The sequence below is a fragment of the Paramisgurnus dabryanus genome, chromosome 24 (genome assembly GCF_030506205.2).
Source record: "Paramisgurnus dabryanus chromosome 24, PD_genome_1.1, whole genome shotgun sequence".
Taxonomy (NCBI): domain Eukaryota; kingdom Metazoa; phylum Chordata; class Actinopteri; order Cypriniformes; family Cobitidae; genus Paramisgurnus; species Paramisgurnus dabryanus.
The window spans coordinates 11,983,064-12,000,233 of record NC_133360.1 but is presented as its reverse complement, the minus strand read 5'-3'; the positions used below and the strand labels follow the sequence as shown (position 1 = coordinate 12,000,233).

The following is a 17,170-nucleotide window of genomic DNA, read 5'->3' as shown; positions in this document are numbered from 1 at the left end:
AAAGGGACACTCCACTTTACAAAAAAATATATACTCATTTTCCAGCTCCCCTAGAGTTAAACAACTGATTTTTACCATTCAGGTAAAAATCCTTTCAGCTGATCTCTGGGTCTGGCGTTAGCACTTTTAGCATAGCTAAGCATAATCCATTGAATCCGATTAGACTATTAGCATTGTGCTCAAAAATAACCAAAGAGTTTTCATATTTTTTCTATTTAAAACTTTGTAGTTACATTGTGTGCTAAGCCTGATGGGAAATTAAAAGTTGCTAGGCCGATATGGCTAGGAACTATACTCTCATTCTGGTGTAATAATCAAGGACTTTGCTGCCGTAACATGGCTGCAGCAGGCGCAATGATATTAGGCGCTGCCCGAAAATAGTCCCCTTGGTAACTTTCAATAGCAGGGGACTATTTTCAGGCACTGCGTTATATCATAAATTTGTAATATGAATAAGTAGTGCTCATACGGCTGTTTAAATAATACCATTTATTGAAATGAGTGGATGCTTGGACCCGGAAACAGTAATCCTTACGTCACGACTTAACAAGCAGAAAGGAAAATGCATTGTCTATAAGAAAAAGTTTTGATGTCGGTTGTACATTAAAAGAAGATCAATTGTTTTGGATCCAATAAAAGTGAATGGTGAACTTCTTTGTACAAAAATGAAAAAAGTACAAAGAGTTCCACAAACAAAATATCATATAAGTTTAGAACAACATGACAGTAAATTTTCAATCAAATTACTGATTGATTGTTCATATGACTATGTGTTAAAGTACACATTCACAAAAAAATGTTTTAATAAAAAACAGAAATATGATGTGACTAATAGCACCGGTAATTGTAAAGAATGCTGATCAGAATTCAAACAGAACACACAGAGCCAAATTAATTTGGTACAAGATGATACTGAACAACAAAGGCAGCTAGAGGACTGCATAAATGATTCATCACGAAGAAAGGAAAAGAATGGAGAAAACAATGAGCATAATCCCCTTTATCGGTCACTGCATGAGCTTTTCATCCACTGTACAGGAACAGTACTCTCACATGCACAATAGAAGTCAGAGTACAGGTCAATGTGAAAGCCTTCCCCTTTGCCCGCTGGTCTCTGTTCACATTATATTATCTGGGTCTGAACCGGGGTATGAATGAAAAGGTGCCAAAATGGAGAAATGGAGTTGTTCGTATCATTGTTCTTTATTTGAACCTGGATTTTTTATCAAAGAATCAATACACAAACCCACTTGCTGTCTGCTGCAAAAGTACTACAAAAATGTATGGTATGTGAAAAATTATGTGTGTTTTTAACCATAAACCACTCAAACACATTTATTTTACCAAATACACAAAATAACATTAGTTTTTATCAATGAAATAGGTGCTCTTTAATAGTGCTTTTCTTGTGCGAGGGGTGTCATGATTCTCCAAATCCTCGATTCAATTACATTGGCCATGATTCAATTCGATTCTCGATTTTTACTGTTTTTTTTAAAAAGCAGAAAAAAATGCTATGCCAACTTAGGTGCGCACCCGTGAACAGCACCCGAGTCCACCTAAGGGTGATCTGGGGCAAGGGTTTTTCAGACTTTTTGATTGCAGGGACCCCCAAATACAGTATAATGAACCTTTAGCGAGGGACCACTTTCCTAAAATATATATTTATATTTTTTTCCCAAAAGAGAGTCAATCCAATAGACCCGCCCCCATGTTAAAATGAACAACTTTACAGTAAAAAAAATATATGTACAAAAAGTGATTTTGGTAATTTTGCCCTTCATGACAACTGTGAGGGGGGCAACTTTTTTTTGTAATTCATCCATTTAAATTATATTAAGCCTTAAAGTTTTGCATAATTAAGGGCGTGGTCACTTGAGTGACAGGTGAACTGCCTCTGCTGTTACTGTCGTCGAGTTAAGTGGGCGTAGTTTCAGGACCCAGCCACCTCGGCTCCACCCACGTCCCATCTCTTATTCGCGAGTGACACGCAGTGATGCACTGCCAAGATGGCGATTGCTTTCAAAATGCTTTACACAAACCTACGGTAGACATCATTTTTACAGTCTATGATATTAAGAGTGTCGCAATTTCGATTTTAAATCGAAATCGATCGAAATTAAGTCACAACCTCGAACCTCGAATAAAAAAATGGAATCGTCGATGCTGCCACGCCCGGTCTGCTTGCCAAGCGGGGAAATAAAAACACGTGTTCAGTGCTGCGAGTCAACCTCCTCTAACTTAGCTAGCTACAGCCAGTCAAAAGATAATTTTTGAAATATTTTTGAAAAATATAAAATTACAGAAATTAATTGAATCGTGAATGCCGTTTCATGTTGTCTACAGTGGACCAATTTAAAAATATTTTTGATAAAGATATATAAATAGTACCGTAAAGCATCATTTCATAAAAAAAAGACTCCACGTGAGGGAATGCCACTACATTTAAAATTGCACTAGCAATTTTTTAAACACCGCCTGGGGTTTTGCACACAAAAATGTTGTATTTTGTCCTGGGGCATGTGTGTAACTGTAATCCAAACCTCCACACGCATAACCAGAGGAGTCGACTGTATGCAATGTGTTTCGGGGTAATCTAAACAGTCACTTCTGTGTCAGCAACGAGTTGACCCAGGCTACAGCGCACACGCTATCCTGAGGTCGACCCCATCTGCTATTGTGCAGATGGGAGCCAAAATCTATTCCCCACCGACCGTACCATTAGAGAGCCATAAAGCGAGGTGTGTGTAAAAGCACATTTTCGTTCAACGGTTGAATGGCATGTTGTTTCAGGAACTAAATGCTGTTGTTTGTGGGTTGCTGGTCCTCGGGGAGGCAGAATGGGCTTCGTGATGAGGTAGCTAATAGGACTGGTACAGTTATAGTAAATGGCAGCCCAGTCACTAGATGTTGACTGCATTAAAAAGGGGTGTTTACTGTGAGGGAGGGGCGTCGAGGACCCCATCCGTGCAGCTGGCCGGAGACACTGGAGAGGCATTATGGGCTCTTGTGAATCTTTAACACTGGGAAGATGGCAGCTCACCATCCCTTACTGGGCTACAGCTGCAGAAAAGGAAATAAATGATTTGCTTCATGACAAAAAAGATTGCCACAAAAATGGCACTGGGTGTTCTGGGTGGTTGCTGGGGAAACCTAATGTGCTATTTGGTGGTAACTAGGTGGTCCACCCTAAATTATATTCTTTTAAGATCTTTAGATATGGCTCCTCAGGTTCCTCATCCAAAGGAGTCAATAGGATTTGATTGAAACTTTTTAGCTTCGACCCCCAAATTTAGCTTTACAGAACATAAATGTATCCCATTTAAGCATATTTTAAACAGATGTCTTTAAGAGGAACTAGTGTAAAGGTGTAAAGGGAACTAGCTAAGGATTGTCAGATTTATAAGCGACATTTATCAATGGACATTTACAGACGGCAGGAATTGACAGATGAGAGCTCTGATTTACCGCAATGAGAAGTGCCACAAAACCACCCGCACACGGTCAGAACAGGCAGCCTGTCGACTAAAACAGAACATGGCAGAACATGACAAATGCCGAGCCGCTAACGAAACGATCAGCCATCAAAGATTTCATTACATGCTCCATAAAGACTGTAATCTACTTATGGCGGCTTGTGAAGACCACACAATCGGTCCCACAAGTCATTAGAAATAGAAGGGGGTAGAAAACGGCCTAGCAAAAAAAAAAAAAAACGAAAATTAATATTAATAAGAAATTCTGAACGTAGCCAAGCGACTCTTCTAAAAGGCAGATGCTGGATGGCAAGAGACATTCTGGATGTTTCACGGTCCGTAACAATCTTATAATCAAACAATTTACTTTAGCCCGAGGATCCATGTGCCACAGCTGATAGCACAAGTTGCCAGCGCGCCTTTCCAACGTGTAACTAATTAAAGACTTGTCGCATAATGTGATTTATAAAAAAACACTGTGTAAAGATCACACTGCTGTTGTTTGCTTGTCTCAGCTTCCTCTTAAATTTCATGTCATACGAGGCAAATTAATTGTCATGAAAACAGATTCAAGATTTTACACTATTACGCCAATTAATCTCCGCAACCCATTTGTCTATAGTCTACTGCAATCCAAACTCGCTCATAAAGGGCGATTTATAGTCGTGGGTAGGTTCGGCGTAGGCTATCCGTAGCCTGTGCGTAGCTCTGCGTAGCCTGACGCGCACCTCGCAAAAATGTAACAGCGCGTCATAGGTATTTCCGTTTGTGACGGTGAAAACAAAGATGAGCCAAGTTGAGGAGGGATTTAACTCAAACTGAATCAAAAGTCGCTGTTTATTTACTTCCATCATTGCTGGTCTTCTCAAATCATACACAACAAGTTGCTGTTTCTTCTTCGTTTGTGGGTTAACTTGCCACGCTTCTTCTTCTCTGACGGTCGCGCTGCTACTGTGTTTAAACGCGTGGATACTGCCCACCAGCGGTCGCACGTGTGTTTGCACGTCGACGCGGACGACGACGCAAAAGTATAAATGAAAACCGGCGCGGAACCTAAGCCGTCGCTGCTACGCCGTAGGACCTACGCACGACTATAACGAGCCCTTTACTCTACAATTTAACAAATATAATTTAATAAAATAATAAAAAAAGAAACACACTGACTTATTCCTATTTATATGTTGTGATTGGTATAGTCACAGCGTGTACAAATAACAAAGTCATGTAAGTCGGCGTTATTTTGTCACGTATTGGGAGCATGCTAGCTGGAGCCATTTACTTCCAGTCTTTGTGCTAAGCTAGGCTAGCAGGGGGTGCATCAGTCAGAGAGAGGAAGAGCCGATAAATATAATAACCAAATATTTTTCTTTGAACATGAAGCAGTGTAAACAGGTTCCAGTAACACAGAATTAAGTATTGGCTGCAAACAACAAAAAATTTGATATCTACGTATGTGGACACACCAAGTCTACAGTAAGTAGGTTAAATGCTGTGTTGAAGTTTAGACATTACCTTGTGAGTTTCAGCCTTTAATGTTTTTTAAGCCCCGACTTCAGAGAATGAAAGCTTAATGAACCTAATTGATGTAAAAATTAAGCTGGTGTGAGCCCACACCGAGTACTACGCAAGGACAAACAAATCACAGACTCAACACGATTCCTGCATGATCCTGGTTTGAGCCACATATAATTGGATATTTACATTAATGATCAAGAACTCCAGAGATAAAGCACACTCAGGACACGCACACATGACGAATTCATGAATTTTAATGACAAACAATTGTTTAAGATTTTATTTATACTGAGTGCTCCCATAATAAGTAATTATACCTGCTCATTGTATTTCTTTTGGTGGACCGGAGTGTGCATATTTTATCATAACATTTTACCATTCACTGTAGCCAGAAATGGGCTAATTTATCAAACCAAAGACTGTTATAACTACCCCAAGCACAAAAGCTAAATCCTCAATCAGAATTATAATTGTAAAGGGCAGGGACCAAACCATTAATAATGTAGACGTTGCTGCCTGCGGTCTTATTAATTGTGGCGCTATTAATAAAAACGCAACGTCAATAAAGTTATGCGAGCTGATGGAGAACGCTCTAAATTAAATTAATTAATATGCTTTAAACCTTAAAGGCTGCGTTTACTTTAGTTACAACAATTGACGGTACCCACGGACTTCCATAGTATTTGTTTTTCCAAGAAGATGCTGGATTACTGTGCAAGGTTGCGTGAAAAGGAGTTGAAAATTACAGCTGGGGGGTCTTTTACCACTGACCTGAGAGTAAATTGACTGTGGTAGTTCAAATCGAGCGTGTGGAGGTGACCTTGGATGATCATAATGCCCTTAAAATGCTACAAATTAATATATAATGTATTAATATAAATCTATGTATCTTTTTTCAATACATTTTAGCAGACGTCCCTGGTAAAGCAGTATTATAAACAAAACTGCTTGAGGAAATGGATGAAAGACCTGCCTTGCCTATTGAGTCGAGCGGTTTAATATCATAAAAAATGCTGGCACTGGCTGGCAACTTAAAAAAAACACGCTGGCGGGGAAAGAGTTAAAAACACCACAACAATAAAACTTGATTTTCGCCACAGGGGGACTTTAAACATTTTAGCTCTGAAAACGATCATTAACAAACATCAATGATTAACAACTGAAACACGACACATTAAAAATCTGACATATTTAAAAAGACCCGAGTCAACAATATGTTTCAGTCTGGGAACATTCCATTGACTAATCACTTGAGAACCAGACAGACTCCAAAAACAACATGAAAGAAATAGCTTTTCAAACATATATAAAAAATGACAAATAGCGTGCACAAATAGCACATCGCAGTCAGAATCCCTCGAATTTGCTGTGGCATTGCTTTTGATCAAGTGATTACGACTCGCTCAAAAGGGTCAAACAAAGATGTAGGAAAAGCTTCGACACGTACAGAAAATATCTGTTTGGTAAATAAGAAGTCGGCTGAACTACAAGGCTCATCTCGCTGACAAGACGAAAATTACTGAAGATCATCAATTTCGCCTTTAAAAGTACACACAAGTGTCCTTTCTACACTGAAAGCAATTTTAAAGACCAAAACTAGATTCAACAGCTCTATCGACGCTCTCTGTATACTTTGTCATTTGCAACATGTAACAAAATGCAATACAACTAGTTAAAATGTCGTCTTTAAAACACAATGCGACATTATATACCTATACAGTCATGCATAAATATAAAAAAATGTATATAAATAAACTAGTTGACAAGCCTGTTGTTGGACAACTAATCTTATCTAATTATGACTCATCCCTAATAAAACCTGCAAGTATGAATGGCAAACACATTGAGTTAGCCAGCATCACTTACTTTAGTGATGAGGATCCGATATTGGTCTAGTAGAGACTGATCGTGGTGGCATCCAGACAGGAGCTGCCAGACTTCAGCTCGTAAGGCCTCCGGGATCCCAGGCTTCACCAGAGCAGACAGACCCTTGGGCCGCGCCGACAGGTTTCCTTGCCTGACAGGTGGAAGACAGACTGTGTCATTGCAACGCAACAAAGCTCTATGGTGTAGCTGTAATGTTCGATGCAGATTGTATATAGTATATAGTACACGCATCAACTTCGAGGCAGTTTCTTTTCACAAACTGCAAACTTGTGAGTGCTTGTTTAGATATGTCAATCTCAACGTAAAATGAACACCAAGAAAAGGCCTTGATCTGATGTTTTATGTTTAAGATTGCAGCCATTATTTAGAAGGGACACTCCACTTTTTTTGAAAATATGCTCATTTTCCAGCTCACCTAAAGTTAAACTTTTGATTTTTACCGTTTTGGAATACATTCAACTGATCTCCGGGTCTGGCGGTACCACTTTTAGCATAGCTTAGCATAATCCATTGAATCTGATTAGACCATTAGCATCACGCAAAAAAATAACCAAAGAGTTTCTATATTTTTCCTATTTAAAACTTGATTATTCTGTAGTGAGCAGCCACATCACCCTGTAGCCCACTGAAGCTAAGCAGGGCTGAGCCTGGTCAGTACTTGGATGGGAGACCACCAGGGAAAGCCAGGTTGAGGTGTAAGTGAGACCAGCTGGGGGTGCTCACCCTGTGGTCTGTGTGGGTCCTAACACCCCAGTATAGTGACAGGGACAATATACTGTCAAAAAGCACCGTCCTTCGGATGTGACATTAAACCAAGGTCCTGACTCTCTGTGGTCGTTAAAAATCCCAGGATGTCCTTCGAAAAAGAGTAGGGGTGTGCCCCGGCATCCTGGCCTTAAATCATCCCCTCATACTAATTGGCTATATCACCCTGTCTCCTCTCCACCAATAAGCTGGTGTGTGGTGTGCGTTCTGGCGCAATATGGCTGCGTCACATCATTCAGGTGGATGCTGCACATTGGTGGTGGTTGAGGAGAATCCCCCTTTCATTTGTAAAGGTCTTTGAGTGTTGCAGAAAAGCGCTATATAAATGTAAAGAATTATTATTATTATTATCATTGTGTACTAAGACCAACAGAAAATAAAAAAATTCGATTGACTAGGCAGATATGGCTAGGAACTATACGCTCATTCTGGCGTAATAATGAAGGACTTTGCTGCTGTAACATGGCTGCAGCAGGCGTAGTGATATTTGGCAGCAGCCGAAAATAATCCTGCATAATATCATTGTGAAAAATATTGAAAGTCCTTGGTTAATTTTTTGCGCAATCAGATTCAAAGATTATGCTAAGCTATGCTAAAAGTGTCACTGCCAGACAAAGATCGGCTGAATGGATTCCAAAACGGTATAAATCTAATGTTTAACTCTAGAGGAACTGGAAAATGTATATATTTTCCAAAAAAGTGGAGTCTCCCTTTAAAGGTGACATAGAATGATTGAACGAGGTATTTATCCTTGTTCTGTGATGTGACATGTAGACAAAAAATTGTTTGTTTGGGTCTGTAATGCCTTAGAAGCTTCCTAAAAACCTCTCTCAGCTCTATTAGGGTGGGGGATTTTAAACAAGTGGTTTTGCACCTATTTGGCTCCCCCTACTGGCTTAACTTGCAATCTCATTACTGATTGGCTGACTTTGCTGCCGCTCAAAAAATGTAGCCAATTATTTTAAAGTGGAGGGGCAGTTAGATGCATGTGATGTCATAAGCATCAGTTTTTCAGATTGGGCCGTTTTCTGGCTGACATTTCTAAAAGAGGAATTTCTATGAGACTGAGATGTTTAGCATGTCTAGCACTTTTTGTATGTTTGTGAATGCAGGTAGACTACCATTATTCAACAAAGACAAGGTAAAAATGGTTTTTCATTCTCTGTCCCCTTAAAAGTAATTTTTTGGGCAAATTTGCCTTTATTTGATAGACAGTGTAAGGTGAGGACAGTAAAGTACAGGGTGGAGAGAGATGTACAAGATCGCCAAAGGACCTCGAGTTGGAAAATCGAACCATAGTCTGCACCATATGTTTGTCTATCGTTCAGTTGAGGTGCAAACAAAATTCGAAATGGTCTAAAAATCTGGCTAACCAGCAAATTTACGAGAGAGCGAAAAAGCATTTGGGATAGCAATGGGAAGAAAAACCTCACACTGCTTCCCACGTCTTCCTAAGCACAATCTAATCAAATTTTTGCCTTTTTTATTTCTCCTTCCCCCCAAAATCGCACACCCATAAGGCCTTAATAGAATTTAAACTCAAGACTTTTGAATTTTAAATAAGTCTGAATAGTAGATGATGTAACGTAGGAAAAACAAATATTATGAATACTATCAACTGTGTGCTCACTGCTTACCATCATCATTAATCAAAATATCTTCTTTTGTGTTCATCAGAAAAATGAAATTCATTCAGGTAGTTAGAACAACATGAGGGTTAGTAAATTATGACAATTTTACCATACTTTTAAACTAAAGGTCTCACCATCTGTTGAGGATCCCTCCCCAGGATTCCAGAATTTTCTCGGGACAGTCCTTCGACACATCTCCGGTCCCGCTAGAGATCTCGCTGTCGCTATCTGTGCAGCAGGAGACACAATCAATACTGCAGTTTTCAATTTGTCTTGGACGAACATGTTTACTGCACCAAAAATACAATAAAAAATCAGTTTAAGCCAAATATCGGTTGTCAAACTGACAAATTGGTGTTTAGCCAATTTCCAACATAATGGAAATGGTAGAAACCATACAAGTAAGCAGCCAGAAATCCACCACCATGTCCTTTAGCAAGATGACGACTTACCCGACTTGCCGAAAATTGCTCCCAATATATATATATATATAAAAAAAAATCAGACTTGCATAAAATGGACCCAGGGAATACTTGGCTGGAAGACAACGTGATGAAATCATCGGCTAAATTATGAAGTAGTCGTGAGATGTTCGCTACAAGCCTTGATCCACAGAGATCCGTGAGATGAAAAGCCCTGGTCGCCGTCAACTAAGGGTACGACGTGGGCAAACGAGGATGGCACTTTATATTACTTCGATACGGTGTGTTACAATTCCACACAACAGCTTTGAAATGCAGGGCTCCGATAAAATTACCCAAATGTCCTTGCGGCACCCATAAGACTGAGACGAATGGTGTACGTACGCACCTGCATTAGTCAGGGCTGTATGCCACTGCAAAGTGCTGAGATTACGGTCACACCTTGAGGGGGTATAGGAAATGTCTTGGACTCAATGTACACAAAGAAGAGCCGACTACCTGAGTCGTAGCCCTCTGATATATTATATATTGTATTATAATATTTACTAGAAATTTTGTGCTGTAAAATCATATAATTCACACAATCTGAACAGAAGCAAGTTATCATATAATAACCCCTTGAATAAGAAACAAAACACTTCAGCTTTACACAGCACTGCTTACTAAGGCTTTTACAATGTACGTGACCTCCAGAGAGCATCTGAAATGGGGTCGTTTTTACAATCCTGGATGTGTGGTCTGGAACACAGTGGTTTCTCTTTTGAAACGTTTTAAAGAGGCTTCTTTATACATTTACTGCACAAGTAAATTGGCAACGTTGTAAGGAAGAGAATGAGATAGATAGAAAGAAAGAAAGAAAGAAAGAAAGAAAGAAAGAAAGAGAGGAATACAGAGAGGGAGAAAGACACCCAGGTGTTGAAAGGTGACATAGCAGTTTGGTAATAGATCTCAGAAATCGGGCAATGGCCATCACATGACTTGAATACGGGCATGTTATTAAAACAAGTTTCACAAATCAAAAATGAGATTCTTGTTTTATGCAAAGGTTAATGCAAAAAAGAATTTAATTGGTGAACATTCAATCACTGACCATGTTGAGCCATGTTGGTGCTTTCTAATGGTGCAAACACACTAGATGCTTATGAACCGCTAATCAAATGAACATTTAAGTCAATGCAAAGACGTGGTAGACTTTGCGAAGCTAATTGAGCGTTTAGAGTGTCTGGCATTCAGGCATCTGGCGCGCATACCACGTAATTCGGGCATATGGCGTGCATAACGCGTGATTCGGGCATATGGCATGGGAAACGCGTGATTCGGCATATGGCACGGGAAACGCGTGATTCGGCATATGGCACGGGAAACGCGTGAATCGGCATATGGCACGCGTAGCGCGTAATTCGGGCATATGGCATGGGAAACGCGTGATTCGGCATATGGCACAGGAAACGCGTGATTCGGCATATGGCACGGGAAACGCGTGATTCGGCATATGGCACGCGTAACGCGTAATACGGGCATTTGGCGCGAGTAATGCTTGATTCGGCATCTGGCGCGCGTAACACCTTATTCATTCGTTTGACGCATTCGGGTCTGAATTTCATCCTCGAATGACGCAAATTTCACGCACAAATGACACACATTTTACGCACAAATGACGCAAATTTCATGCACGAATAACGCACATTTCATGCGCGAATAACACAAAATTGGTGGTATTACTGGTGGTCCGCCAATTATTGTTTAAATGGAAAAATGTGAGCGTATTCTGGTTTAAATGTCATGGCGAATGACGCAAATTTCACAAGTAAATGACACAAATTTCATGCATGAATTAAGCAAATTTTAAACACGAATTAAGCTAATTTTGTGGTATTCCTGATGGTCCACCAATTATTGTTTAAATGCAAAAAAAAAATTGAAATGAAATTAGACAAATTTTTTGTGCAAATTACGCAAATTTAATGCTTGAATGATGCAAAATTGCTGTTTTAATGGTTTTAATGGTGGTCCGCCTATTATTGTTTAAATGAAAAAAGTGAGCGTATTCCGGTCTGAATTAAATGCATGAATAATGCAAATTTCACGCACGAATGACACAAATTTTATGCACAAATGACGCACATTTCACGCATGAATGACGCAAATTTCATGCGAGAATGAAGCAAAATTGCTGGTATTACTGGTGGTCTGCCTATTATTGTTTAAATGAAAAAAGAGAGCATATTCGGGTCTGAATTAAATGCATGAATGATGCAAATTTCACGAATGACACAAATTTTATACACAAATGACGCAAATTTCACGCACGAATGACACAAATTTTATGCACAAATGACGCAAATTTCACGCACGAATGACGCAAATTTCATGCACAAATTTTACGTGCAAATGACACAAATTTCATGCACAAATGACGCACATTTTATGCGCGAATAACGCAAAATTGGTGGGATTACTGGTGGTCCGACAATTATTGTTTAAATGTAAAAAATTTGAGTGTATTCTGGTCTAAATTTCATGAACGAATGACACAAATTTCACGCACCAATGACACAAGTTTTACGCGCGAATGACGCAAATTTTATGCATGAATGACGCAAATTTCAAGAATGACACAAATTCCATGTGCAAATTACGCAAAATTGGTGGTATTACTTGTGGTCCACCAATTATTGTTTAAATGCTTAAAATTGGAGCGTATTCAGGTCTGAATTTCATGTGCGAATGACGCAAATATCACGCGCAAATGACACAAGTTTTACGCGCGAATGACGCAAATTTTATGCATGAATGACGCAAATTTCACGAATGACACAAATTCCATGTGCAAATGACGCAAAATTGGTGTTATTACTTGTGGTCCACCAATTATTGTTTAAATGCTAAAAATTGGAGCGTATCCGGGTCTGAAATTCACGTGCGAATGACGCAAATTTCACGCGCAAATGACAGATTTTCACGCGCAAATTAAGCACAAGGTTCACAATAAAAATTGAATAGCATGATGTTCCCATAATAAGTGTGTTGAGTTTAATTAAATTGTTATGAAGTATGCAAAAAAATTTTATTTTAATAACTTTGTAACGTAACCATCATAATAAAGTATATTAAATTAAGGGGTTATTCGCCTGATAAAGGTTGAAGACTTCTGGTGTAGTCCATAAAACCCTTTCTTTTTTAATAATGTATATTTCTTTCCACTACTTCACTCCTGTATATCCTCTAAATCAAAGATAGGACCTGACCACATAAAAAGTTTAGTGCCAACTTCTTAGCCTATGGAAATCTTTCCAATATTATCTTTACCTAAACGTCAAAACACCAAGCTCAAGGTGGTCAGACGACACACAGAGCACCAGAGCCACTTAACCAAATTAGCCGCAAGAGTTTCACATCTCTGGGCGGTGGCACCCACTGTTAAAATAAAAATGATTATTTTAATATCTTTGTAACATAACCATCATAATAAAGTATGTGTTAAAAACAATATTAAATATAGACTTAATTTGATACATGTTTTGGGGGGTCCTTGCTCCTCCTCTCTATACATTAAGGGGTTATTCGCCTGATAAAGGTTGGTGTAGTCCATAAAACCTCTCATTTTTAATCATGTATATTTCTTTCCACTACTTTACTCCAGTATATCCTCTACATCAAGGATGTGACCTGACAACATAAAAGGTTTAGTGGCAACTGCTTAGCCTATGGAAATCTTTTCCCCTAAATGTGATATATTCATGCTACATCGCACTGTACTGTTTTGCCAACATATCAAGTATCTTAGATCTGCATTTACGCTTTTTAAAAATAGACTGACTGCTGTGAACGACCTGCAAACCTGGCAACCCCAACATTATCTTTATTATGTAAATAATCTTGCGTTCTGCTGAGCTTCAGCATCCAGTTCAAACACAAGATTATATCTACTTAAGGTGTGAAATTATGCAACGCTGCTTTAAGAAAAAAAAGCATTGGAAAATATTCAGCGTTATGATTTAATGTATTTAAACAAATCAAGATTGTCGAAAGGTTCGAATGTTACATTGCAATAATATTTTTGGCGAATAAAAAACTTTTTAAAGGGATAGTTCACCCAAAAATGAAAATTCTGTCATCATTTACTCACTATCACATTGTTACAAACCTGTATAAATTTCTTTGTTCTGATAAACACAAACCAATTATGAGCACTATTCACTTCCATAATAGGAAAAAATAATACTATCGAAGTCAATGGGGCCTCTGATTGGTTTGGTTACAAACATTCCTCAAAATATCTTCCTTTGTGTTCATCAGAACATAAAAAGCTTATATATAACAACATAAAAGTGAGTAAATAATAATACAATTTTCATTTTTGGGTGAACTATCCCTTTAATAATGTATTGTACATGTTTTGTGAAAAAAAAACTACTTTAATACAGTACAGTTATTAACAGGAATGCATCAAATGTTGGAAAATGATGGCACTGTACATGGGTTATACAAATTATTTCTGTAGCTCAAACATGTCATGGGTTTTATCACAAAGGAACACACGCACTAATTAAATGTATACCCCTTGTATGCACTAAAAGTCACTTTAAATAAAAGCACCTGCCAAATGCTCAAATGCTAATTTAAATAATGGTTTGGAAACACAGCCCTATATGACATTCAGCATTACTGTCATGCTCCTCAAATCTGTGATATCGCTGGTGTGCAAAAATCAATCGCGAAGTAAAGTAAAGACAACCAAAGAAAGAAAAAACACCAAGTTCAAAGTGGTCAGATGACACACGGAGCACAAGAGCCACTTAACCAAATTGGCCACCAGAGTTTCACATCCCCAGCCGGTGGCTCCCCCTGTCAAAAAAACACTGGCCGCAAAAATATCATTTCAGCCAGAGCTACGAGCACAAAGTGAATTTAAGCATGCATCGCCAAACTGCATGCGGGTACTGAACGCTGAACATTACAGTTCAGTGGGAAAAATCAACTGTATGGATGATCTCATTCACATGACGTGTTAGCACAAAAATAAAGGGAATAAAAACAAAAACAATTGATTGTGCCAGGACAATCTGTTCTGTTTTCCTTTCTCATGTACATACCCATTAATCATTATGGATACCAAGTATGGGTATGCCCACAAATGTTATATAAAATGTTACAGAATTGTAGAATACAGACCCGTCATAAAGGCATAAGGACCAATAACACTGCAAAGCACTTTGATGAAGCTGACGGTTGCATACCTTCCTCTGGTTCCTCTTCCTCAGTGGGAGACTGCAGGCGGCCACGTGATCCAGCCGCACACTCCGTGTGTTTCTGCAGGCTCACCACTTCAAATATGGCATCTCCCTGGCTGCCCTTTCCTGTGGCCTACACACACACAGAACAAACACAATCTGTTAACAAAGCAGTATGAGAACATCGTATGAGTTACAAATAAGAGCAAACGGGTCAGGTTTGGCAATTTTAAGAATTTAAAGCACTACTTTTGAGAACACAATAAGTGCTGCACTGACATAAAGATTTACATTTAGGCATCAAGCAGACGCTTTTATCCAAAGCGACTTACGAATATAAGAAAACAATCAAGCGATTTGTCATAGGGAGGCAATAATACAAGAAGTGCTTATACCAAAGATATTTCCGAATTTTCATCTTTAGGTGAACAATTCCTTTATTTACTCATTCTCATTCGTAAATCACAAAAGAAAAATAGTGGCTATGAATGGGACTCAGCCGTTGAGGTTAAAGGGATAGTTCACCCAAAAATGAAAATTACCCCATGATTTAGTCACCCTCAAGCCATTCTCGATGTATATGATTGTCTTTTATCAGATAAACACATTCAGAGTTATATGATAAAATGTTCCAAGCTTTGTAATGATAGTGAATGGTGCTTTTGATTTGAAGCCCAAAAAAGTCCATCCATCCTTCACAGAAGTAATTCACATGGCTTGGAGGATTAATAAAGACCTTTTGAGGGCAATCGATGCGATTGTGGAAGGAATAAAATAAATATTTAAAACTTTAAGGGATAGTTCACCCAAAAATGAAAATTCTGTCATCATTTACTCACTCTCATGTTGTTACAAACCTGTATATATTTCTTTGTTCTGATGAATATGCAGAAAGATATTTTCGATGTATATGATTATCTTTTTCAGATAAACACAATCAGAGTTATACGATAAAATGTTCTGGCTGTTCCAAGCTTTATAATGATAGTGAATGGTGCTTTTGATTTGAAGCCCAAAAAAGTCCATCCATCCTTCAGAGAAGTAATTCGCACGGCTTTAGAGGGTTAATAAAGACCTTTTGAGGGCAATCGATGTGATTTTGGAAGAAAAATAACAATATTTAAAACTTAAAGGGATAGTTCACCCAAAAATGAAAATTTTGTCATAATTTACTCACTCTCATGTTGTTACAAACTTGTATATATTTCTTTGTTCTGATGAATATGAAGAAAGATATTTTCGATGTATATGACTATCTTTTTTTAGATAAACACAATCAGAGTTATATGATAAAATGTTCTGGCTGTTCCAAGCTTTATAATGATAGTGAATGGTGCTTTTGATTTGAAGCCCAAGAAAAGTCCATCAATCCTTCACAGAAGTATTTCACATGGCTTTAGAGGGTTAATAAAGACATTTTGAGGGCAATCAATGTGATTTCGGAAGACCAAAATAAATATTTAAAACTTAAAGGGATAGTTCACCCAAAAATGAAAATTCTGTCATCATTTACTCACTCTCATGTTGTTACAAACTTGTATATATTTCTTTGTTCTGATGAATATGAAGAAAGATATTTTCGATGTATATGATTATCTTTTTTCAGATAAACACAATCAGAGTTATACGATAAAATGTTCTGGCTGTTCCAAGCTTTAAAATGATAGTGAATGGTGCTTTTGATTTGAAACCCAAAAAAAGTCCATCCATCCTTCAGAGAAGTAATTCACACGGCTTTAGAGGGTTAATAAAGACCTTTTGAGGGCAATCAATGTGATTTTGGAAGAAAAATAACAATATTTAAAACTTAAAGGGATAGTTCACCCAAAAATGACAATTTTGTCATCATTTACTTACTCTCATGTTGGTACAAACCTGTATATATTTCTTTGTTCTGATGAACATGAAGGAAGATATTTTGATAAATGTTTGTAACAAAAGCATTTGTGAGCCCCATTCACTTCTATATTAGGAAAAAAATAATACAATGTAAGTGAATGGGGCTCTCGAACCATTTGATTACAAACATTCTTTAAAATATCATTCTTTGTGTTTATCAGAACAAAGAAATGTATTTCTATTTTTTACATAATGCAAATGAATGGGGCTCAGCCGTTGAGGTTAAAAGGATAGTTCACCCAAAAATGAAAATTACCCCATGATTTAGTCACCTACAAGCCATTCTTGATGTATATGATTATCTTTTTTCAGATAAACACAATCAGAGTTATATGATAAAA

The 17,170-nt window shown here is 38.0% G+C and overlaps 1 protein-coding gene across 1 annotated transcript in view; it reads right to left on the bottom strand.

The window, feature by feature from the left end:
* Positions 1-17,170, bottom strand: part of rabgap1l (RAB GTPase activating protein 1-like) — a 119,411-nt gene that overhangs the window by 74,714 nt on the left and 27,527 nt on the right. Inside the window, exons 11-13 of the mRNA XM_065245649.1 lie at positions 14,937-15,063; positions 9,409-9,502; positions 6,858-7,008 (exon numbers count right to left, since the gene is read on the bottom strand). Coding sequence (XP_065101721.1) covers positions 6,858-7,008; positions 9,409-9,502; positions 14,937-15,063 — 372 coding nt within the window. The remainder of the gene's footprint in view (positions 1-6,857; positions 7,009-9,408; positions 9,503-14,936; positions 15,064-17,170) is intronic.